The sequence below is a fragment of the Passer domesticus genome, chromosome 4 (genome assembly GCF_036417665.1).
Source record: "Passer domesticus isolate bPasDom1 chromosome 4, bPasDom1.hap1, whole genome shotgun sequence".
Classification (NCBI taxonomy): domain Eukaryota; kingdom Metazoa; phylum Chordata; class Aves; order Passeriformes; family Passeridae; genus Passer; species Passer domesticus.
Window position 1 is genome coordinate 40,463,817 of NC_087477.1, and position 24,172 is coordinate 40,487,988.

The 24,172-nt window shown below is 49.3% G+C and overlaps 1 protein-coding gene across 1 annotated transcript; it reads right to left on the reverse strand.

Moving 5' to 3' along the window:
• Nucleotides 1–17,930: 17,930 nt before the first annotated feature.
• Nucleotides 17,931–24,141, reverse strand: PPP1R3B (protein phosphatase 1 regulatory subunit 3B). The gene is made up of 2 exons (XM_064417341.1): nt 24,065–24,141; nt 17,931–21,343 (listed from the first exon to the last, which is right to left on the reverse strand). The coding sequence occupies exons 1-2, from the start codon at nt 24,076–24,078 to the stop codon at nt 20,452–20,454; spliced, it is 906 nt and encodes a 301-aa protein (XP_064273411.1). The 5' UTR covers nt 24,079–24,141; the 3' UTR covers nt 17,931–20,451.
• Nucleotides 24,142–24,172: the final 31 nt, after the last annotated feature.

Below are 24,172 nucleotides of genomic sequence, written 5' to 3' on the forward strand. Positions count from 1 at the left end.
CTGGAGGGAGCAGGGATACCACCCTTGGCACAGCCCATGGGGCAGGGAGTTACAGCAGTAGAGACTGGCAGACAGCTCCCGGGCTGAAATGTGTTCTGCATGAACAGTTCCCACTGTTCTGTGTAACAGACATCTGTAAACATCTGTGAACAGGTAGCAGGGCTAAGGCTTGCCAATGAATAATTCAACCAGTCCTGCTACCCTTAAATTTAGATAATAGTGCTGCAGTCAAAGGCTTTGCAAATGTGGCAGCTAATGTCATTATGGACTTGTCTCTATGTTTGGCCTGGGGCCTGCACTATTTCACAGGTGGCTTTGTCCTTGTGTGACAGCATCACTGCAAACTGGTTCCCTTTTTACCTGGCCAATCAGGCACAAATCCTTTACCAGGGTGCTAATACCAAAGCAGTAAAGCAGCCAATGTTGTTCTAGAGGAGACTGGAGGTGGGGGGATGGATGCTGGCTGCAGCTGGGCATCTGGAACACCTTCCTGGAGTTCTGCAATTTTTCTTCCCAATGCCATCTTGCCACGGGTGGTGGTATTCACTCAGGGTCCCCTGAGATCTTAGCTGGCACCTACTTCTTGGACTCTGAATCATCTCAAGGTCTGTCCAGGTGGCACCTCCTTTCTCTTTGCCTTTTTCTGACAGCTGTAGGACACCCTCTGTATATGACACTATAGGATTCATTCCCGTTCATCTCAACCCCAAAACTGGCAGGCTCAATATAAAAAGGAGTCTTCAGTGAATGCTAAGGGACTCAGAAAACAAAATTGCACAATATGGAAAATAAAATTAATAAATAGTATGCAAATGTAATTGTAGCATAAACCTTAAACCCAGATTCATATTTGCCAGTGACTAAGCCTTTCCTGCAGTCCATGTTACCATGGATTCTGTGTCCACAAGTACACCCTCTCTGCCAGCTGTTGCCCTGTTTTCTGCAGAGCTTGTCACACCTCTAAGGACAATTCCTGCTTATCCAGCTTCACTCTTGTTTTTGACAGAAAGTATCCTTGATGTTCTTGTTTGCCCTCAGGGGTGATTTCTCCTGATGAGCTCCCACCCACCTGACAGGAGCAAAGGAGATGGTTGGTTTCCATCTGCTTGGTGTTCGCAGCTTTGTTTCAGGAGAACAGTGTCCAGTTTGACGACCTCCAGAAAAAAAAAAGATGTCAACAAACTGGAGTGATCTGAGCAGTCATTATATGTAAACAGCCTCCAAAAATACAAGTTGGCAGAAAACCACAGTCCTTACTGGTAAGGCAGGAACAGTGCTTGGACAGGGTGGTTTCTGTTATAAATGGTGCATGTGTGATGGAGAGACATGCCTTTCTTCTGAGCCATGGCTGCAGGGAGAGGCAGGGTGTGGGGAAATAATGCTGCTCTCACCTTTTACTCAATGTACTTCTGAGCTCCTGGCACTGGGGGAAGTGTCCTGTCAGGCAGGAAGGGTCTGACTGTGCTCAGAGAGAGCCAGGACTGAGGAAAGAGTCAAGGCAGGATGTAGAACTTCATAGTTTTGTTCACTGCCTATATCTGGCCCTTTCTTAGGTGTCCAAGATGACTCCAAGTACATTTCCAAGATCAACCAACAAGGACTTGGAGGTGAGCAGGACCAATGGCTTCCAAGTCATGGAAGTGCTAGTAGCCAATTCTCCAGAAAAAGCATGAAGGTGCATGGAGCCATAAGCATCACTTGAAATGTTTGGGCCAATTTCAAGTTTTAGCCTTTTCTGAAATTCCTAAGAAAGCACTAGCATTTTTTTCCAAGTTGCTAGTGCTGTTTGTATTTTTTTCCCCAGCCCTATCTTCTTTTCTAAACTTGCTAATTGTTTTGATACCACAGGTTCTTGATTTGTCTGTGGACTACTGAAACATTCAACAAGCAAGAGAATTCTTGTTTCATTAATATACAGAAAGTCTTTTGGTCTCTAGCAAGGAAAATATCAGAAAGTATTGAAATCACACTTACCTTACATTTTATTTCAATTTCAGATATTTGCAGTCTCCTGTGATGTAGCAATTTAGTAGCAGCATTGTGTTCTCGTTTGTTTACTTTGTAAGAAACAGCTGAGGACAAATTCATGCATTTTGTGTTGCTCAAGATGTCAAATAACTGGAAATGTCACTGGGGCAACGAGGGTCTCACCTTGAGAAAGGTCATTGTTTATCCAGGTGTTCTTTTTTCCAGATCTAACTGGAGCAAAATGTTGGCCAAGTAAGTTCAGGCAATCTTTCACGGAGAGGCAAGCACAACTAGCAGTGGGAGATGAAAAGCACTGATATATCTGAGCTCAGTAACCTCCAGAAAATACAGCCCACTGGATCCTTGTGCCACTGTGGGCATTTTCACCATGCTGGCAATCCCTTAAGCCAGCTGCAATAGTTTCTGCTTGTACTGCTGAAAACTCTCTGTTTAAGGATTGTGCATAAGAGAAAGCAACATCTGAGAAGAAAGCTTTGAGTTTCAGAGTTGTTAGGAAATTCAGGGCCAGTCCCTTGTCTGTGTTTGTCCAGTAGTAAATCTTCTCTTTGGAATTTCTTTTCTTGCTGTTACCACACAAGGCTGTAGGGCTCTGGATATTGTTTAACGCTTTTGAGAGCCCTTTTCTGCTTGAGAAGGCCTTCTTCCAGTTGCTGGTAGGCTCTGCTCATACTGAGTTCTGCTTTACATGGTCAGCTCACAGCCAGGTGTTTGACTGCAAGGTGGTCTGTCCTTAGCTCATCTTCAGAGCAACACAGAAAAGGTCTCTGAGTGGGGAAGCACAGCAAGGTCTCCTTGCTCAAGAGCTCAGAGCTGAGGGTGGAGAACACTCATTCTGCCAGAGGCAAGTCCTTGGTTTTACAGCTTGGTCACACGGTCAGCTGCGAAGTGACTCCTTCTCAGGGGTCTCTGTGCAGCCCTGGTGCCTTGTAGTGGACAAGGGCCAGGCCAGAGCCCGGCTGTCCCACACTGCTCTGCCTGCCCGTGGAGCTGATAGCCTGTTCTCACCTCCAGTCACTGGGGCTCTGGCACTTGGCCTGTCATCTCACATTTGGCACCGAGACTTCCTCCCCTGCCCTCTTCCAGGGAAAGGGCTGGGAACTGCTGTAATGGCCCGTCGGATTTGCCAAGTGTCAAGTGTTTGTGTTTGCAGCAACACAAACGTCCTTTATCTCTGCACCTCCAGTCTGGCTTTTCTGCTCCCAGGAGCCAGAGCAACAGGGAATCTCTCACTACTGGTGGTCCTGCACCAAGTGTCACGGAGTGTGATGTCCCTGGGGAAGAAATTCCACTACTGGTATGCTCAGCCTTGATTTCTGCTTGGAAGAGAAGTTTCATAGGTGTTTTCTGCTACAGCAGACCGACAGCCTACTGCAGCAGTTCTCACTTTCCTGCAGACTTCTGACCTTCCCAGGGGCAATGTTTGACCAAGGCAGACTCACAGAAAGACTACAGATAGCTACAGGAGAGCTGAACAAACCATCTCACAGCACCATGGGCTGAAAAACTACCCAGACCCAATGTCCCCGTGCTGCTGGAGGGAGAAGGGAAGGAGAGCTCAGCACAAGTGACTGTGCTGCGTGCTTCTCTCTTTGTTGGTTGTGTAAGTGTCGGTTCATGGGAGGCAGTGCTTCTGCAGAAGCAGTGACTGTGGGTTTTTTTCCTCATTAACTTTGCAAAAGCTGGCCCTGTTCCCATGTTTGCATACTTCTGTCAGTCTTCTAAAGTGCATGCAAGCCAAATATAGAGGAACTCAATTAAACACAGACTGCTGGCTTTTGCTCTTTTGCACAGCAAAGATGTTTTTTGAAGGAAATGTAGTGTGCTTATTTAAAAACATATTTTAAAAAGCAGATATGTCAGACTTCAGCTAGCTTGGTATTAGTCTACTTAGCAACTCTGAGGAATTAGTAATTAAAAAGCATTTGTCTCCTTTGGCAGGCACTAGTTAAGAAAGCAACAGAAATGAAGAAGGAGTATTTTTGCAGCCATTTTTACCACTTCTGAGTGGCTTTCTGATTTCCAGTCTTTCAGTGTACACAATTCCAACAAACTGCTTTGGATAGCACCAGTTCATATGGCTTTCACTAAGGGAGTCTGAGCTCAGAAACATCTTGTTTTTAAACAGGATTTGGAAACGCAGGGGCAAGGAGTGACACAAGGTTTGATTCCCTATATGGAAGATGGGTGAGATTCTCTCTCCAGCACAGGCTCATTAGATGACTTCATGGGGACAATGCCAAGTCTGGAAACATTGCCAACAGGCTTAAAACATGGTGAGCATCACCAGAATGTCCACCATGGCCTTTGTGTCCCATGAATGCCTCTGCTCCGCAGCATTCCTCTGCGGTCACGTTCAGGTCTGAGCCGGGCTGGGCGGCTCTCACAGCTCTGCTGCCAGAGCTAACCCAGAGACGCAGTGCTGGGCCTGAGAGCTTTGTAGGGCTGGTCTTTCCCACTCACACTGCTCCTCAGTGGTCTTGGGCAGCTGTCCAGGCTCCCCTCTTCCTGTCTCCTGTCTGCATTCAACCATTTGTGCAAAAGCTGCTGGGAGCTGCACTGACCCCTCGATCCACCTGTCACGGCAGGCAGCTGAAGGTGACTAAAAAGGGGAACGTTGCACCCATCTTTAGAAAGGGTAGGAAAGAGGACCCTGGGAATTACTGTCCTGTCAGCCCCAGCCCTGTGCCTGGCAAGGTCATGGAGCAGATCCCCCACACCAAGTCCCAGCACTGTGTGTCCTTGCCCGTCTTTGCAGGCTGCCATCTCAACCTCACGACCTCACTGAAGAAAGATGCCCTTTCTTCCTTGCCTCTTGGGAAACCTCACCTCCCCTACCTTTCCAGGCTTCTCCCATCTCTGCATCTCGGCACTGATCTCTGCCAGAATTCTTGGGATCAGTTCTCACAGTGAAGAGCTGTGAATCTCTGTTAGTTATTGCCATGCAAGCCAGTGGTTTCAGTGCTTTAACAGCACCACTGATCTGCCACTGCTGGGTCAGGAGAATGGTGGGATGGCTGGCTGTACCTCTGTGTCTGCAATGGCCTCTGTCCCTTCTATCTCAGAGAGAGGAATAGTGCTCATATTACCCTGTGCCATGGAGGAGTGGGGAGGGCTGTCTTCTCCCCATCTCCCTCTGGGGGATTCACACCCAGGGAGAGGACAGGTATCCTGTGAGCCCACAGCTTTCTCTGGTGTGAGGGTTAACTGAGGAAAGGAAACTTGCAGCAGCTGGGGAAAATATGACTGTTCTCACCAGGGAAAAGGTTTGGAGCCAGCAGGCAGTAATAACCCTGCCCTGGGTAAGAAGCAGCAGGCTCAGAGCCTGGCATGGAGCCTTTGCAGACAGCAGGGCCTGAGTTCCAATGGGATTTTAAAGACTCCAAGGCATGGGTCCAACTTTGAAATCCAGGGTTTGCTCTGCCAGCACTATGAGTCAAGGAAGACCCAGACTCCAATGCAGTACCCACAGAAATATTTTTTTCCATGGTAATCCTTCTTTTTTGGTTAAAAAACTCCCTGAAGAGTGAATGAAAGGCCTAAGTTCAGTGCCTGGGTTTGTTTCAGAGGGAAGAAAGCCATAGCTGTGCCATAGGCAGACACTGCTCCCTACAAGCCTTCAGGCCTCTGATGGTGAATTCAAACACCCTTGTGGGGAGGGGTTTGCCACAATAATGGCAATTTTTATTCTTTCCTCACCCTAAACCAGGATAGAGGGTCAAAGAGAATGTGAATCAAAGCTCAGGGGATACTTTGGGTTGGATTTCTCCACATGTTTCATCATACAGTTTTCAAACACTTGATGTTTGACCTTTTAAATATCCTCATTTTCCTCTTAACCAACCCATTCCTTGGCCCCTGGTCCTAAGCAACTTACTATTAGTTCATGGGGAGAATTTTTGCCTCCAAAAAGGCAAAAGCCAGCTCCAGCAAAACCACAGCAGATCCTGCTACCCTGTGTTTAGATGGCTACTCATGGCCACCTGAGGAAAGGCTTCTTAACCCAGCCTACAAGAACTTTGGGGAAACTTTGCATCTCTCATTGGGTGTTTCCTGTGGACCTTCTGACCCAGAGTTGCGTGTGCTTCACTAAAATAACTTTGGTGCAACATGGCTTGGCTCAGCTGAGCCCCAGGGCTACTTTGCAGGTCTGTGACAGCTGGTGTGTGACAGAGCTGCTGGCTGCCTTCTGGGCAGGGCGTGACACATTTTTCTCCTCCTTTCCTTGGGGGAATCCATGGACAGTGCTGCTTGCTGGTTAGGTGAGAAATGTGCAGCTTGCCTCCCTTGAGGCATCCTTGTCTGTGGCTGCTGCCGTGTCCTGGGGAGAGCAGTGACCTCTCACTAGTTCCTCACTCCTGTGATGTGGAGCTCAGTGCTGGGGTAGGATGGCCTTGGTGAGCCTGGGGAGCTCTGCTGCCCTTCCTCAGACTTTCCATTGTGTGCCCTCACAAGTCTGAGGACTTGTGTCCTCAGACTTGTAAGGGCACGCAGTGGAAAGAGAAAAGGCCTCTCCCTGCCATTCCCTTCAGCCTTAGTGTCCCATGATTCCCATTCCGTGGTGCTGGGGAATCTCTATCCACCTTCTGGGCCTTGGGCTCCTTCTCCAGGTCCCTGCCTCCTCCACCAGCCCACGAGAGCTCCCTCCTGCCCACCACCACTGCTCTCCTGGTGATTGTGTATTGGGAGTGGCATGAGGGCACAGCAAAGCCACCTTTCCTTCTCTGGCCTCTCCTAGGCTCTCTTTTCTGTCCTTCACCATGACTGCCAGTCCCTCCCGGATCACTGGCCCTTTTCCATGTCCTCTCCATAAAGGAGCAGATGTTTAGCTGGGCCCCTGCACAGGGCATCTTGTCTCAGCAGGGTGGGTGTGTGGATGGAGTCACCCCTGAGGCTGTCGCCTGTCCTGGAAGATGATTTCCACATGGGCAGTTGAGCCTTCCCTGGGAGCTAACCTATGGAAAGTAAGAGGCTGTCTGTCCAGGCAGATTTGTTTGGTCCTGTAGGCAGTCTGGCCACAGATATACCCTGTTCTTGTTTAACTGTGCCACGTTCCGCTCTTGAGCTGCATGCCAAACACTTCTTCAAGTAAATGAAACTAGAGTAGCATCTTTCTCCCTTTCCTGGTCATGGTGAAATCTGGGAAAATGGGTAGTTTGCAAATACTGTGAAAAAATTTCAATTTTGAGTAACACAATAAAATTAAGAAATCTGTTTTCATTGCTGTAAAGTAGGAGCCAGCATAGTGCTGGCAGTAAAGGGAGACACTTGAACTCCGTGGGGGAATGATTTGTGGAGAATGCTATAACATCACCAGAGGTGCTGGACAGCAGATCCCATGGAAAGAAAGGTGTGGTCTGTGTGCAAAGGTGAGGGTTCTGTAAAGGGGAGTTTGAGATGGCATATCTCAATGGCAAGTGAGCACACCCACTTCAGGTAACTTTTTAGGATTTTGAACATGGTGTGAAATAACCCAGGTTGCCCTGGAAAAATTAGGAAGCTGGCCAGAAAACAGGGAAAGGAAAATTCTTGAGGTGCCACAAATAAATGCAGCATATTCTGGGGAAAAAGCACCTGGATCTGCAGTCCTGAGGACAGAGGGACTTCCCTGACAGCTAGCAGATTCAGGGGGCAGGCAGGCAGGCCTAACAACATCCCAAAGCAGCAGGATATTCAGTGTACAGGCTGAGTAGCTGCAGGTCCACAGGAGTGAGGGTTAGGTCTGCCTGTCCACGAAGGCACTTTGAGTTGCACATCCCACACGACGGCCTCACCACGCAGCCCTGTGACATGTGGCCTGCAGGTTATGTCCTGCCTGTTATTAATAACCCCGTCCTGATGTCTCTCCATGATACTCTTGCAAACAACTTTTTCTCCTTCCTGAAGGCAATTATTGGGTGAGAAGCCAGGCCCTTGAGCAGCGTGGCTGTCACGTTTCTCACGTCAGGGCACGGCTGGCTGCTCAGCACCCAGCCCACGGCAGCAGCAGCACCCAGGTGTTTGGGTACCACTTAGCTGAGGGCAGCTCGGCAGCAACCCGGGGCATGGCTTGCCCCAGTAAAGGTGAGGAGGGTGTGATGTGCTCCTTTAGCAACAGTGGGCTTCCAGAGAGAAACCAAGGCCGGGAGAGGAGACCAGGAGTGGTCTCCTGGTATGGGAGAGTGGCCTGGGAATGAGAGAGACAACATGAGTTACTGTCTGGCCAGAAAAGGATTTGCCTTTCATTTGTAAATATCTCCATGCCTGAGTGTCATTTAAACATTCCATTTCTTTTTAGGTGTGTGCGTTTTCAGTGCAAATGATGCCAATAGAAAATGCAATTGCCCTCTCTGCCTCTCCTCCAGCCTGTTCTCTTCCAACAGACACAGAGCAGTGACCTTCTTCCCCTCATTCTACTTTTCATGGAAGGGCACTAAGCCACATTGTGCTTGACAATTTAGAAGTGTAAGTAAGGCTAAGGTATTGCAGATAATTATAAAATCTAGGTTAGGTAAAGCATATAAAACCTGCCCTTGGAAGTAAATTTTTCCAGCATCCCAGTGATAAGGCATTGGGTGGAACTCTGTTAATAATTGACACAGTAGACATTAAATAGTGATATCAGGTTACATTAGAAAGTCTGGTGCTGCTGGCTTTTTTGTTGCTAAACTAATGGACTTTGGCTCCAGTGCAAGCTAAGCATTGCCTTGTCATATGCCTTGGAACAGAATGGTTGTGGCCGTCCCTTTCTCCTGAAGGACCAATGTGCCAAAAACCCATGGTTGTCTTGGCAGAGAAAGGCTCTGTCTCTGCTGGTTAAATTTTTGGCTGCTAATCAGCATGAGCTGGGTCAGAACCTGTGCTGGCCTCTGAAACTCAGCTTGGAATTTCTTTTCCACCCCTTTATAATAAAGTTTCTCAGGTCCAGCCAAACCATGTTCTACCAATGATGACCTTGTGGCTAGACACTGTGGTTTGCACGTGAATGACTGATACAGATAATTTCTAAAACACCAGAATAAAACACCTGCTCCCTTTGCTGGACTGGTTCTTCCTGGGTTCAGAGGAGTAACAGGCAATAAACCCCTGTGAGAGCCACTAACCTCAGCAGATCTGGCTCAGATCTCACACAGAGAACAAATTTAAAACGTAAGCAAATAGTTTCACAAAGTCATTTGTTAGAGCAGAGCTTTAACATTAAACTGCTTTAAACTGGTAGAACAGCAGTTTAAGATCAGGGAATATAGAGAGAAGGGAAGGGGAGGCTATGGCATAAAGATAAACTTATTTCAAATGATTTGCATAGCTTTGAAGGATAAACAATAGATAAAATTCATGTTGACATTGCAGAAAATAGCACGGTTAACTTGCATTGGGTGGGTCAGAGTTTGTACTGCTGTGTGAAGGTATTGCAAAGAGGCAGGCACTCGTTTCTGGTTCAGGTCACACATCAGCATGAGGTCAACAGGTCTCCGATGACAAGGCAGGAAGGCTAAAGAGACTCATCTCCAAAACCTTTAGTCCTGAGTGAATTTCTGTCCTCAAAGAGAGTGCCACTCAAAAATATGCTTTAATCTCAGTTGTTTTGGCCTTGGGTGCTAAGGAAAGTTCCCAGTCTGACCATTCAGGAGATTCTCCAGAGTCACACTCCCAAGGACTGAAGCCCTTTCACAGTGGGTGGCTCCAGTGACCCAACAGGTGCCCTCCATGATCACCTGCACACCCCACTCACACACAGTCAGTCCAGGTTTCCTTACCAGTTTGTCCCCAGGTTTCCCACAGCAGTCTCAGATGCCTCATTCCATAAAGCCATTTACTCATGGCACAGTAACACAGAGACACCTGGAGCTGGTGCCTCCAAAGAGGACCCAAGAGTGGAACCCCTGCACTTTTATACCCTTAAAATCTACCCTCATGCAAGTGTCACTCTTCCTCCCAAGTCCCAGCTCCTAGCCCCCTCATCATCCCTCTTCATCTTCTTTGCTATAAAAAAGCAATTCCCAGCTCCCACTGTGGCTCTCAAGTCACCTGGCTGGCACCACCCGTCTTTGTGCCTTTTATTACCCCAAAGGTTGGCAGTTCTTGGCCTCTTGTCTCCATGGGCTCCCACCCAGAACTCAATTTGCATCTCAATCTGCAGTTTGCAAACCGAGCTACCTGGACCAGATGTAGTGGGTTCAAAACCAGAGATAAAAACTTCCTTCCTTAGATACCCTCCTTCAGCACACAGGTCAGCCAAGACCTGGTGTGTGCATGTTTGCCTCTGGCTTTGTAATTCCAGATGGGCTGCCAGCACCTCTGCCCCTGCCTGCCAGCACACAAGAAGATACAGGAAGGATCTGGGAACATGGCAAAGAAAGAGGCCCACCACAGGGCTGTGCTTGATGGTTGTCTCCAGGGGAAACCACAAGCAGAGACACCCTTGGGTCCCATTTGCCACTCAGACTGTTGATATCTCTACTCCAGCCCTTCATGCTGTGCATCTTTCCCTTGACTCTTCCTCCCCTCTTTTTCACAGAGTCCGTGCTGAGGCTGTTTTCCAGCATTCCAAGAGAGGAGTAATAATTTCCACGTAGGCCACCATTCCCTGAGTACGTGCTCAGTGCTGGCTTAGTGCATCTGTTTCTTGTGGGAATGCTCTAGGCTGGCTGCACAGAACACGCTAAGGAAGTGATTCCAGGAGAATCAGAGTCATCACTAAGAGGAAGGCACTCACAAAACTCCATCTTGGCAAGCAAAGCGAAGCAGGGAGGGCTGCCTGGCAGGTTGGCCATGCAGTTCTAAGAAGAGAGCTGCAGTCTGGCCAACTCTACAACTCAAGGGACCAGGAGTGGTCAAACAATGGAGCTTTTGCTAATTCTGTGGCACGGGGCTTGTGGCACCAAGTTGGGAGCGCTCTGTGAGCCACAATGGAGAAAACAGAAACGGCCCCAAATCTGCTGAATAGGGAAATGCCATCCCAACCATTCAGAAAGAAACTGGAAGTCCTTTCAAAGTAGCACAATGCCAGAGAAAGCCGGTCCAAAAAGGTCCCAGAGATCTAATTATAGGCTGCAATCAATGCTGCTCTTATCCATGCTGCTAATGAACATACATGAAGTGAGCAGTTTTGCTGCTCCAGGGCTTCTTGCAGTAGAAATAGCAGCTTAGTAATAACTAGCTGCCTTGCCTTATTAGGGCTCACTTTGACTTCTCCCAGATTCCCAGCCAGTGGTGCATGTCCTTTAGAAATGTGGTGCTGTAGCCAAGGTTGTTCAGGGTGGGGTAACCAGGTCAAAGCACTGGGGAGGCTCTGGCACACGCACATGTGGCTGCATGAACAGCACATGGAGAGCTGCATGATCAGGGACAGGCCTCCCAAGAGGGGCTAAATGCCTCTTTCAGAATGTGAAAGAACCCCAAATTCCTAATTACACAATGGAAAAAACCCTTTGAGGTGCCCAGGTTTTATCCACAGCTTCCTCAAGGAAAGAAGAAGTAGTGATCACCCTGCGTCTTCAGGGAATGATCACAGAGAAGAGAGGCCAGCACCTCCGTGTTATCAGATCAGCTGTTGAAGTACAAGGCTGTGCCAGGCAACCACCTCTCCTTTGCATGCTCAACAGAAAATAGACCCTGTACCTATGGCTCTGGTCCAGACAACACCTGCCAAGTGGAAGGAGAGGCTGCTGCTGCTGTGGAGGAGTTGCCTTCATGCACAGATGGGAGACGCCAGAGGCAGTTCTCAGGCATCTGTTTTTTTCTGGCATTCATTTTTTTCCAAACAAACAAGCACTGCCTTGGCCTTGAAGGACTTGCAGTCTTTCAATAGGTGGTGCAGAAAAAGATAGATACTGGCTGCAGAAAAAGAGAGTCCCTGGCACCAGAAGAGGAGGCACTGCTCTGCTGGGGTCTGACCTGGGAACAAGCCTTGAAGTCACTCAAGTAGCTTTCTCAAGGATACTCCTTTCAAAAAACATCCTAGAAGCATATGGTCTCAATTTTCACATGGTTAGTGACATTTCTTCCCTGTATTGCCTGAAGAAAGTTATTTGGATGATTCATCCCCACAGTTCAAAAACTGCACCAGTTTGGAGTGGTCTGGTTCCCTGGGGCTCTGTTTACAGCTTGGTCTGCTGGGCTGCAGAGCTGCTCCATGCCAAACAGAGAAGAGATTGTTCTCTCCAATCAGTGGAAAAGTCTGAGTTAGGAGATGTCTCCAGGATTCAAAATGTTGTGTTCTTGGGTCTATGCTGCAGCTGAGAACCCACCTTGGTGACTGCTCACCCATTCCCTTACTGGGTCACCTGCACCTCTGAAAAATCTGGCTGCTGATTCAAGCTCAGATGAGTTTGATGATTCTAGCTGTTCTCAATGCTCCTTTGGTGCAAGATGCTATAAACTGCATCTGATCTTTTCCTGTAAGACTATATCCAAATTTCCTCATTCTTTGTTAAGGAAAAAAACTCACCTCTGGAATTTGGAAAGGAGGAAGCAGCCAAGCACAAACACAAGCAGCAGAGCAGAGAAGCAACATCAGAGCTGAAAATACAGCTGCAGGTTAGCTCATGACCTCCTGTATATTTCAGAAGAAAAGAGCCTTTGCTTTTGTTTGGCTGGAGATAGAGCTGGGAGGACCCTTATTTAGACCAAGTTGTACAGAACTGGCTCACAGGTCTCTCTGCTTATGGCTGATGCTAGGAGGGTATTCCCTCAAACAGACAGATTGAGTATCAGAAATGCAGATTCCCTGGGGGTGGAGCTGTGAGATCCTGCCAGATGGGCACTTTTTCCAGACTCTGGCAAATCTCTCATTTTGTTAATTGTCTTTCTCCCTTGCTCTTTCTACCCAGGATGGGGGAAGATGCTTGTCATCACTGGGGGGCTTTTCTGTAGGGAGCTGGCTGATGGCAAGAAGCGATGAGTAACTGCATGTGCTGTGCTAGAATCCAGCATGCCTCCACTCAGCAAAGGGACCACTGAGACACAGAAGACCAAGGGGATCGGTCAGGAGTGACCTGCAGCCAATTCCCAGCCCCTTGGAAAGCATGGCTCAAGTTGACAGGTGGCTTAGAGGTGTTCAAAGGAGCTGTGTCTTCTCCAGTGTGGCCGTGCAGCTGCAAAGTCTGGGGATCTGAGCAGAGCTTTAATGCTGAGCATGACCTTAATTGTATAAAGACAGAAGAAACCTGAGAGCCTCTGCTGGCTCAGCTTGGCATGATGTGCAAGCATGCTGGCACTTTTTCATCCCAGACATTCAAATGTGATGCAGGATTTTCCCAAGCTGTCTCCAGCTGCAGCTTTGATAGATTTAGCCCTTCCAGCACACTGAAAGCAAGAGCAGTGAGTGTTTCTGATGCCAGGTTGTGTAACCCAGCATGAGGGGCCTGTCCCCAGCCCTACATTTTGAGACCATCTTGTCCACACCAGGAGAGACCTGCAGCCTGGATCATTCACGTGTAGATGTCTACCAGACCAGGCATTATTTCTGTGTTTGCTGCTGCATTGCTGTCATGTAAAAAAAAAAAAGGAAAAATTACTAAAATGCTCAGTCATCCTGCTATGAACCGCCAGGAGTGCATCCCTGCTGGCTTTATGGCTCACTGTTTATCAGCACTGGGCTCTTATTGCAGGGCATTTAGAAGCATCGAAAGATTTGTGTGTAGATTCATTGGTTGTCTAAGAGATCTTGTTGACCACCAGCTTAAAAGTTAGTGTGTGTCTGCTATGATTGCTTGCATGGCTATAAAGCATTCAAGAGATAATTGTTCTGGTCTCTGAAGTGAAATTCTTCTGCTGAAGCCACAGAAGCAGAGGGATTCGTAGATTTATTTGCTTTTAGCTTGCCTCCTTTTGTGACTTGATCTGCTCAGAGACAGCTTCTTGGAGAAAATAAAGCTGGACTGTGACAGTCCTGAGCCCAAGAGGGAGACCTGTTCCAATGTCTCCCAGCCCAGTGACCAAGTGTGCTGTGGCACAAGGGGTGGAAGGTGCCACATCACCTACAGCTGCCCTGAAGCCTGGCCTGCAACACCATCAAGGACACGTTCTGTCAACCTCATGGGTAAAGAAACACTGCATTTCTGATGGCCACTCAGATGCCAATAACTCACAGCAAGTAGGGAAATGCAGGAGAAGCAACATCTGCCAGGTGTCCAGGGGAACACCATGTGAAAGGGGAATGGCTGTAAAACCCTCAGTGGACTGGAGAGGCCAGTTGTATTTCTTCCCATGAAAGTGGCTGTCTCCATAGCACTGGAGTGTCACCACACAAACACTGAGGAGTTACACTCCTGCTGATAACGCTCCAGTTTTGTTCTGGCAGGGGCCATAATGATGGAAAGCAGGTATAGGAGATCATGAGTTCCCAATTGCTAAATAGTGAGTGTTGGGAGGGAAACTGGGCTCTGTTTTGCTTAGATTGGAAGGTGGGCTGTAGGTCAATTTAGGTCTTTGACTCTTGACAGCAGGGTTTCCAGCAACTGTGTTGGGAACATGGCTCTCTCTACCTTTTACTGTAGGATGCCTTGGAGGATGGCAAGTACCTTGTTGTATGCACAGAGCAGCTGCTCCCTTGCTCCAAACTACATGTATTGAACTTGCCAGCCCTGAAATATTTTTGTCCTGTGGCTGCTTACCTTGTACCCCCACATCTATAAGTCCTGAATCTGGCCAGGAGCCAGAAGAAACCAGAGGTTTTGTCAAGACTACAACACTGTGCGGAGTCCTTTGATTCCTGAGGACCATGTCTTTTCCCCTAGGAGAGCAGTGCAGCCCTGGGATAGGGCACAGAGATGTGGTGGCATCTCCATCATTGAGTTCATCCCCATGGATGAGTCCTTGAGTGACCACAGTTAGCTGTGAGAGTGGTTTTGCTTGGAGCAGACATCTCAGAGACCTCCTCCCACTTGAGCCTGTCAAGGATTCACTAGGTAGAAGACATCACTATGGTCTCAACAAGATTCCCACACCAGAAATAGTGGAAGCTATAAAAGCATTTATGCATGTTTCACCCTCTTCTTATGCCTTTTAAACATATTTCTCCTGAGTTATGGAGCTTGAACCTTCCCTCCTCCTGAGACTGCATAGCAGCACCAGAGCGGAGGAGAGATCCGTGACTAATGCACGGGCTGGAAGGGCTTGCCCAAATCCCATTCCAGGAGCCAAAGTACTTAAACTGGTGACTGCCCTGACTTATCTGTGCCAAAGGAACAGGCCAGCTGCAGTTATTTTTGCACAAAGACACCCTTTTTCTTTCTCTAAGCCTTGTGTAAATGTCAATAACCAGTCTTTAAAGACAGCTAACTGTTTGGCAGGGTACCCCTCCAAGGGGGAGGATAAAGACAGGCTAGGCAGCTTCTCTGGCTGCAGAGCAGCAGAACCTTGCTGGGCCAGAGCAGCCAGTTTGAAGCTTAGTTCCATCAAAAAACTCCCAAGGACATAAATATGGTTTATTGCAATAGTTTAGAGCCAGCTGAACTGCCCAGTAGGAACACGTCTGTGGAAACACCAGGGGAGTTTGGGAGCATCACAACCCAGCCCCATGCTGCTGGCTTTTTGGCAAAGCTCTGTGCTGTTCCCAGGGGTATAGGGTGCTCTTGGCGCTGCTGAGAGCTGTGTCCTCAGCACAGCCTCCTCCCACTACACACAAGTGCCCTTCCTGCCCCCTGTGACCACACACAGGCTTGTGGAAGACATTGTGAAATCAAGCTGATGCTTCAGCCTGGTGATGGTGACACTGGAAACAGCATCATGGTGTGTAAGAGAGAAAAGGGCAGTGCCCAAGCAAGGGAGACACTACAAAGCAGCAGGGAAATCCATGGGACATGCTGAAACATGCTGATTCCGTTTATCCCTTGCCTTGTGGTCAAGAGACCTTCCCCCAAAGACCCAGTCTCTTAGAGAGGCTCATTTGCTGCTGCTTTGTGGAGAGAAAACTGAAGAACAGCTGACTGCAGCTGGGAAATGACATGCTCTAGTTTCCTCCCCTCTTACGCTGCCCTCCGGTTGCAAGGCAGACACGTCTTCCACAGGTTACTCTCCACTGCAAGTGCCTCTAAGAGCTACATTTAAAACCAAGGAAAAGTTTGGTCCGGCAGCAAAGTACTGCCTGGACACATTTACACTCCCATGGTTTGGAAGAGACACGTCCCTCTGCATATGATCTCATTCTGGGCAGTTTTCCCCCAGAGCATCCCCACATGGGTCCCCCTGGCAAACATCTGAAGCAAGAGTGTGGGGTGCTCATAAATTGGCATTTACACAACATGTGGGACTCTGCTCTGGCAGGATGCAGGTGCAGGGAGCCTACATCCTGCCTTTGTCACTGTACCCAGGACCTGCAATCCAGTGTGCTCCAGAGGTTGCTATAGGACAGCATCCCCCAGTCAGTGGGAGGTGGGTGTGGAGCAGGGGAATATTTGCCCTCCTCTCCTTAACCAAACTGTCCCTGGAACACAAACTTTGGAAACCTGAACCTCCAAACACATCCAAGATCAACAAGATACTGCAGCTTAGTTATCTCTACCCAGAGGTGGCATTAAAATCCCTCAGGATAGAGAGACAAGTGGTTGGGGGAGGGGGTGCAATGGCATGAGCATTCTAAGAAATCTTTGTATATTAACCAGCAAGTACACAACCACACCTGCCACCAAGGGCTTTATAAATGCAGCAATTGCACTGTCTGTGTCATCTAGCATATAACACCTGGGAATTAGGGAGAAAGCCCAGAGCTGAGCTCTCTTGGCCCTTCTAATGTTGCACCATCTCCTCAGCTACCCTAGATGGCTTGGACTTCCCTCATGTCCTCAGATGGGGTTTTCAGCCACAAAGCTGTTACAGGAAATGTCTGGCTGCAGTTCTCTCATTCATGAGCTTGGGCCAGCATTCAGATGTGAAAACAGCTCTGGCCAAGCCATCCCAAGCACCTGAGGCAGGACACAAATACCTTTTTATTTTGTTTTTTTTTTTTTTTTTTTCTTTTATGTAGCTAGAAAAACAATCCAATTACCTTTTAAAAGAGCCCTGTGTTGTAGGTTTGACTAAAAGAACTGCAGTGGTTAAAAAAGTAATCTTATCAGAGCAAGAGACTTGGAAAGAGCCACAGTCAGAAGGTGCTCAGTTTTATCCCTGTATAGAGCAAAGGCCAAGCTCACTCTCTGCAAGGCTCTGCTCTAAGATGGGAAGCACTGCCTAGAGCTGCTCAAACAAGCACACACACCAAGACAAACACATCTCCCTCCCCTTCCCCCAGAGCTTTCCATCCTACTTTATCTGTAAGCAGCAAATCCCACCCAGCTCAGTGGCTGATTGAAACACAACACCTTCAGAGCATCACTGAGGCTCAATCTTTGTGGGCAAAGCCAGGTCAAATGCCAAAACTGGCCCTGGCTGGCATTTACGCCAGCTGTTTCCTTTCTGCAAAGGGGCATGTTCCCTCCTAGTGCTTCTTATTGCAGTGACAACAGGGACAATGACTTGGCCATAAGGAAGGGTCTAACTTTCACTGGCTCCTGGTATTAGAAAAGAACCTGCCCCCCCCTCTTCTGTAACACCTCTCCCAGCATCCATCACAGCCCAGCACAGCCAGAATAAAGCACTGATCCCAGGGCAAGCCGAGGTGGGGGAAGGGGAGAAAAGGGAGAGCAGATTCACTCAAAACAAAAGCAGAGAAACCCGAAAAGGCTGTTGCTGGCACTGCGAGCAGGGGAAGAGTGAAGAGCACTTGGGGAACATAGTGATTAGTGGGGAACCCTAGGAGCAGAGAAAAGGGTCAGAGCTCCTCCCAGCCCAGGGCTGCAGAGGCAATGGAAGCATTTGTGTTGGCAGCAAGGCAGCAGGAACAGGCAGCTCTTTCCTCTTTCAGGCAGCAGAATTCGGGGTGGATGTGTGCTCCTCCCTGCCAGTGGCCACTTGCAGGAAGCTGGACCCATGTCCAAATTGCCTCCCCAGCCCCATGGGTGCTTAAATAAGATACACAGCCAACATTTTGTTCCACCTTTATTTTAACAATCAGATAAAAACAGCCATATTTTTAAAAGAGTCATTACATGGCAATTATAAAGTGCATTTTCCACTTGAATGTTGTGTACAAAAATATCTTTTAAAAACAAACATGCAAAACATCCTACAAGGCACTTCCAGGCATAGAGCAAGGAGAGCAACCCCCTCACTTCTATGTTCACATTGGCAATGGAAAAAGGGAAAAGGGGAAAGGCCACAAGTAGTATTTTTAAACTGCTATTGATCAAATAGTCAGTTCCCAACCTAGCTTTTACTTATGGCACTGCTCTTCTAGCTTATCTTCCATGTTCCTCCCTAAGCACACCCAAGGCACAGCCTGAAAACAAGCCCACAAGGAGACACCACCATCCACAGCACCCCAGACCTACATGCCTTGTTCTGGCTCACAAATAGTTCTCCACAGGCACAAAAAGGTGCCAGGAGAACATGACTTTTCTACAGTCTAGTGTCTTACAACATCAACACCATACACTAAATAAATAAAAAGCATCAGTGTCACACAAACTTGCCTTAAGTTTAAAACCAAGCCAAGCTAGGCAATGGTCCCCCCAGATCAGATGCAGGCTCTCAGGGCTGACTTGGGAAGCTGCTTGAACAGAGGAACCAAACCTGATGAGTTCTGGGCTAGCAAGGAGATTCACCACCTCGACTAAGTGATCAGACACACTGAAGACACAAACTGATTCTGTATTTTGAAAAAGCAGCAGTTGAAGGCCAACTATTCTTCCTGCAAGCTCCTGTCCCTTTTGATATCCAACAGTGATCCCTGTATCCCTTCTAGGTTAGGGTAAAACAGCTTCTAAGTATTTGTACAGTAGTCTCCAGAATTAAAACCTATGTTAACAAAGTTAAGTAGTCTAGCCTGTTGCTTCTCTCCAGCACATCCACAGGCTACTAGAGGCACCCCAAATTATGTAAAGCTTATGCACTAGAAAAAGTAGCATTCCCTTGACCTCTATTTCTACAGACTGTTCAGCCCTCTGTCTTTGAGCTGAGGGATTAAGTTATCCTGCTGGGTTAGCACCCAAGAAGCTCTGTGAGGCTGTTTGGCACTGCCGGCTCACCAGCCCAGCACACATCCAGAAGCCAAGCCACCCCTTTAATCACAGGGCTGGCTCACATCTGTGATCTGTCCCACATGCAGGGTGCTGTCAGGATAACCCCACATCTCACTCTCCTCATGGCTAGTTCTTTGCATAGGTGGGGTGAGCCACATTTTATGGCCAGCAATGCAAAGCCTGGGCATTTTCAGGCCAGACTGGCAGACACAGCTTCAGCAGAGAGGGAAGGCCAGCACGCTCATCCAGGACAGCCACAGCACCCTGACACGTGAGCAGTGCTGTGCCTTTATCTGCCAAGCAGTCCATGGCACAGGGTAACAAACCATCACCAGATCTTAAAAGCAACATCAGTTCCAAAGCCTGCTCATCCCAAAGCTTTGCTGGGATTGCACATACCACCCCTTTCTCAGTTGAGGCACTTTCACCACACAGCAGGTACACAACAGTCACCTTCCTGCACAGGACACTGCATAGACAGCCATGGGGTCTGTTTGTGTTTGGCTCCTGTAACACCTGAGCAGAGTCTCCTGCACAGGACCCTGGGCCCCAGCTGGACAAAACCCTGGTTTACAGTCCACAGGAGGATGAAATGCATTTTCAGGGTCCAGCACAGCCAACTTCAGATGTCCATCAAGGGGAAAAAGCATCATTGATCACTTGTGATTAAACAAACAGGAATATTTTGAAGAAGGCAGTCAAGGATGTCAACCCACAGCTGTGTTACAAGCACCACACAGCTCCAGCTAATCTCTATTTTTGGTAACACCAATGGTATGAGAGATTTTCAAGATCATCTGATATAACAACCAGTGACTAAGCATATCAGATCCTCTCCCACATCTCCTAATACGGCAGGCTGCAGGGCCACACTTCCTGTCATCACATTGCATTTTCACTTCCAAAACTTGCTTTCTGCCTCCAGTAGGAAGGGCCTCACTACAAGGATATGTGCAAAGAGAGGACTCCATTCCCAACCACACTATTTCCTGACAGGCACAGGCTGGCTTTGCAAGGAGAACCCTGCAGCTGTAGTAGAGCCCACTAACAATGTAATACTAGGAAATATTTTGAAAGAGCCTTTTAATACTAGGCAGGCAATACAAAGCAGCCACCACTACACAGCTTGGACAGGCAATAAAAGCACTGTAGTGTTTCCCTTGACACTGGCATCTTTAGTGAAGAGGAAGAAGAAGCGCTGAAGAGATATGAACAGTCCTTGGTCCTCTGATCATCTGGAGAGCCAGATTTGCTTGTCTGACTATAAGCCCCTGCCAGCAGAGCACTGCACATCTGTTTTTGCTGGGAGGCTTATGCTAAGCTACACAGAGCCATACTTCTTCCACCTGTTCATACACCTGTGTTCAGACCAGCCCCAAGGCCTGCAGACACACCAGCAACAGTCAGCCTGGCCTTTGTCCTTGGGTCAATAGTAGGGCCCGAGCTTCTCGTAGCCTGAGTAACTGGGCCACTCAGGAAAGAGGCCATAGGAGCACCGAGGGCTCCCAAACCGGTCGAATGCACTGCCAAAGTCAGGAGCCTGCGGGGGACGGGCAGCTTCCTGGGCAGACTTCAGTTCTGACCGTATGATCCTGTAATTTGTGCCCCTGTTGTTGTCCCAGTGCACCTTCCCGTTGCACTCAAAGGAAATGGCAAACTCAACTCTTTCGTGTGATTGAATCCCCTCAGGCAAGCTGATGTCAAAGGAAAACGTGTCCTGATCCGACCCTCCGTAGGTATCCTTGACATACTGGCACGGGTGATCTACAAAGCTCTTCCACGTGTCAAACGTCATCCGGATCTTCACCGCCTTTTCAAAAGCGAGGTTCTTCACCTTCACTGTTCCCACAATAGACTTCTCCTTTAGCATACAGTTTTCCAGGCAGACACAGTCCGTCTGGAGGCGGTTCCTGAAGTCCAGATAGTCTGCGGAGGGCTGAACAAAATCCAGGACAAAGCTGTCCTTCTCCACTGTTGTCAGACCCACGATGTTGTCTATCAGCTCTGTGATGTTGAAAGGAATATCGAGCGGATCTTCAAACTCTGAGAACACCTTCACCATAGTCAGCGAGAAGCCTCTGCTATCCGCAAACGACACCCTCTTCTTTGCCTTGCTGTGTGGGAAGGAGTTTGCTGCCTCTTCTGGGCCATTCAGAGCAGCCTTGCTGCTCAGCTGGATGCAGGGCCGCAGCGGCTTGCTTGGCTTCGGAGCAATTTTGCAGGCACACTTCTCCCTTGGCAAGGGTGAGGAGCACAGGTACAGCTGCATCGCCACGTCCACAGCCATTGCTTGCTTGTGAGGGAAATAATCTAATACTCTGGAAGGTGAGAAGAAGGGTCAGTTGATGCCAGAAAAGCACTTTAATACAAGTTTTGTCAGGCAGTTGATATATCACTTCCCCCCAGCCATCCCAAATAAGCTTGCTTCTTAATTAAAGGCGGGTACCTGCATGGTGTGATTTACAGACACTGTGAGAAACACACTACAGAAGTGGCAGGACCAGAGCCTGCTGTGCCCTTGAACAGCTCTTCCAACTGCTGCAGGGACAGAGTTGCCCTTTGAAGGTACACACACAGGCACTGTCCTACTAGGCTAGCAATAGCAGGCTCCAGAGCATTTGCAACCCAAAGCAAAGCCCATGGCTCAGTCCTGCCAATGCTCACAAAACCCCCAGATTATCAAATTTCAGTGCTATGTAAAGCAATATTCCTGCTGTGCTTTCCTCCCTCCAGAAGAGATTCTCCCCAGGGCTTCACAAGCTTTTGTAGGAGTAGGAACTCAGTTTGTCACAAGCTGCAGTACACAACTGACTTCACCTCCCATAAAACCCCAGATGGCAGCCAAAAAGCACTCATTCAGTTGAGCTACCCACTTTGCTCATCACTGTCCCCCAGAACTGCTCCATCCAAAGTGCCTCCAAGCAGTATTGCAAAGATGGCAACAGTCTGACACAGCAGCAGGGCACAGGCTTAGCCAACACTGCTCCGGAGCTTTCTTCCCTCTACTGCATTTTAAAATCAGCTCAGAAGGCACATCAGCCAGTTTTACCTCCAGCATGGAGTCTGCACCTCAAGTCTCCATGGGGTTTGTGCTGAGCCCCTGGAAAACATCCATACAGCCACAGGGCTCTGCCAAACACAACTCACCTATCGAGGTTCACTGAGGCTTTGGAAGCAAGTCCCTCTCCCAGAGGCACAGGCCACGTGCCCCTCCACTACAGCCTCCCCTCCAGCACCCAGCCACCTCCTCCAGGGATGCAGCACCATCTCTCTGAAGGGCACTTTACCAGAACATCCCTGGAGATGCCTCTGCAGCCAGGCAGCTCCCATCGCTCCTGCCCTTACACTGACGTTCCAATGGATGCTTTTGGCAGACTCTCTTTGGCCTGGCTCTGGCTAAACTGCTGGATGGATTTATCACACACATCCCCCTTAAGTCAACTGCATTGTAGCTGACTTTAAACACAGAGTATTCCCTTAATAAAAATCCAGCTTGGCAGCAAGCCAGGCTCAAAAGCTGCTCCCACCACACAGAGAAGAATGAGGCAGCAGCAGTAGCAGTGACCACTGGCCTTGTGATGCAGCAGAGTTCAGCTGCTAAAGCCATGCACAGGCAGCTCTAGTACTTGATTGCTGCTCCCGTGCCAAGAAAAAGCCAGAGCCACACTCTCCAATTCAGTGCTTCAACTCCCCACCCTGCAACACCAACAGAGCAGCTCTGAGCAGGCTTTCACAGCATCCACTCAGCAAGGGTATCTGTTTATTCAGAGCACATGTGCCAAGGCTTGCACCCCAACACACCCACCAGCCAACTCCTTCTGCAGTGCCTCCATTCAGCAGCACAAAACTCAGATCCACCTGTCTGCTAACACTACTCTGCTCATCTCTACCTGGTTTGGCCAAGTTTCTATTCGTACACACTTTATATAGGTCATTTCCTCCTTTAAATTAATGCAGCTTCCAGTGCTTCTTCTCTTACTTGGGCCAGTTTCATCTGCATTGCATCTTTTCCCAGGGAAATTTATTCAGCTGAATTCCTGTAACTTCTGAGAAGCCAGGTTTCTTAGGAAGCCTTGGTTATTCACAGTTTTAGAATGAAGAGGCATAAAATGCCCAGCTGCATAACTTGGAGCTTTATTCCAAGCTAAAAACTATAGCAAGAGTTTTTCATAACCAACTATGAGCACGAGCCCTGTGCTTTTATGAGCTGCCAGTTCATTTGATATCCCTGACAACTTTTTCCGCGCTGGAGAGTCTGCTGATGCCCAGCTCTCAGCCAGAGGCAGGTTTCCACTCTGGGGCTGAGGAGGGCTGTCTTGAACTCCAGATCCTTTGGAGGTGGGAGCAGGAATATATCTCTGAGAGCTCATTCAGGAAATAAAGCTCCAGGAAGCAAAAAGTGCAAGGCAGGGAGCCCTATGCAGGCACAGGGGCCAGCTCCTTTCTGCTGCCTCTCAAAAGGAGAGCAAACTTGACTCTGCCCCCGGACTCCTCCCGGTAGCTTCACCAGAGAGGAGTGTCTGTCACCGCTCATTCCTCCCTTCTCTACGACGGAGATTTAAGCCAGAGCCAAGGAACTACTTACACCTCCCTTACAGAACCCTTGGGCGGCCTCGGCTCCGCTGCCTGCGGACAGGTGCCCCAGGCGCAGGGCTGGCCGCGCAGCCCCTGCCGAGCCAAGCTTCGCTCCGCGCCCCCTCCTCCTCCTCCTCCCGACCCGCTTCCCACAGGCGCCTGCCCGGCGGGGCCCGCCGCTGCAGCCCGCCCCCTCCGCCACAGCAGCCCAGCCGCGCCGCTCGGAGCGGCGGCAGAGCCCCGCGGAGGGGCAGCCCCGGGGCCGCCGCTGCCGCCTCAGCCGGGCGGCTGCAGGAGCCGAGCCGCACCATCCCGGCTTCCCCCAGGAACAGCACCGCTGCGGCGGGGAGCGCCAGAGCCGCTGCCGCACACACGAGGAGGCTGCGGAGCGGAGCAGGCGGGGAAGGCAGAGCGGGGGAGGAGCGGTGCCAGCGCCGGGGTCGCGGCGGGCGGCGCGCCCGTACCTGGTGCAGTGCATGGGGCCGGTCCGGCAGCACCGCCTCACGCCGCGCCTCCCCGCGCCGGCCTCTTAAGGGCGCCCGGCCCCGCCCCGCTGGGCGGTAGCCAATCAT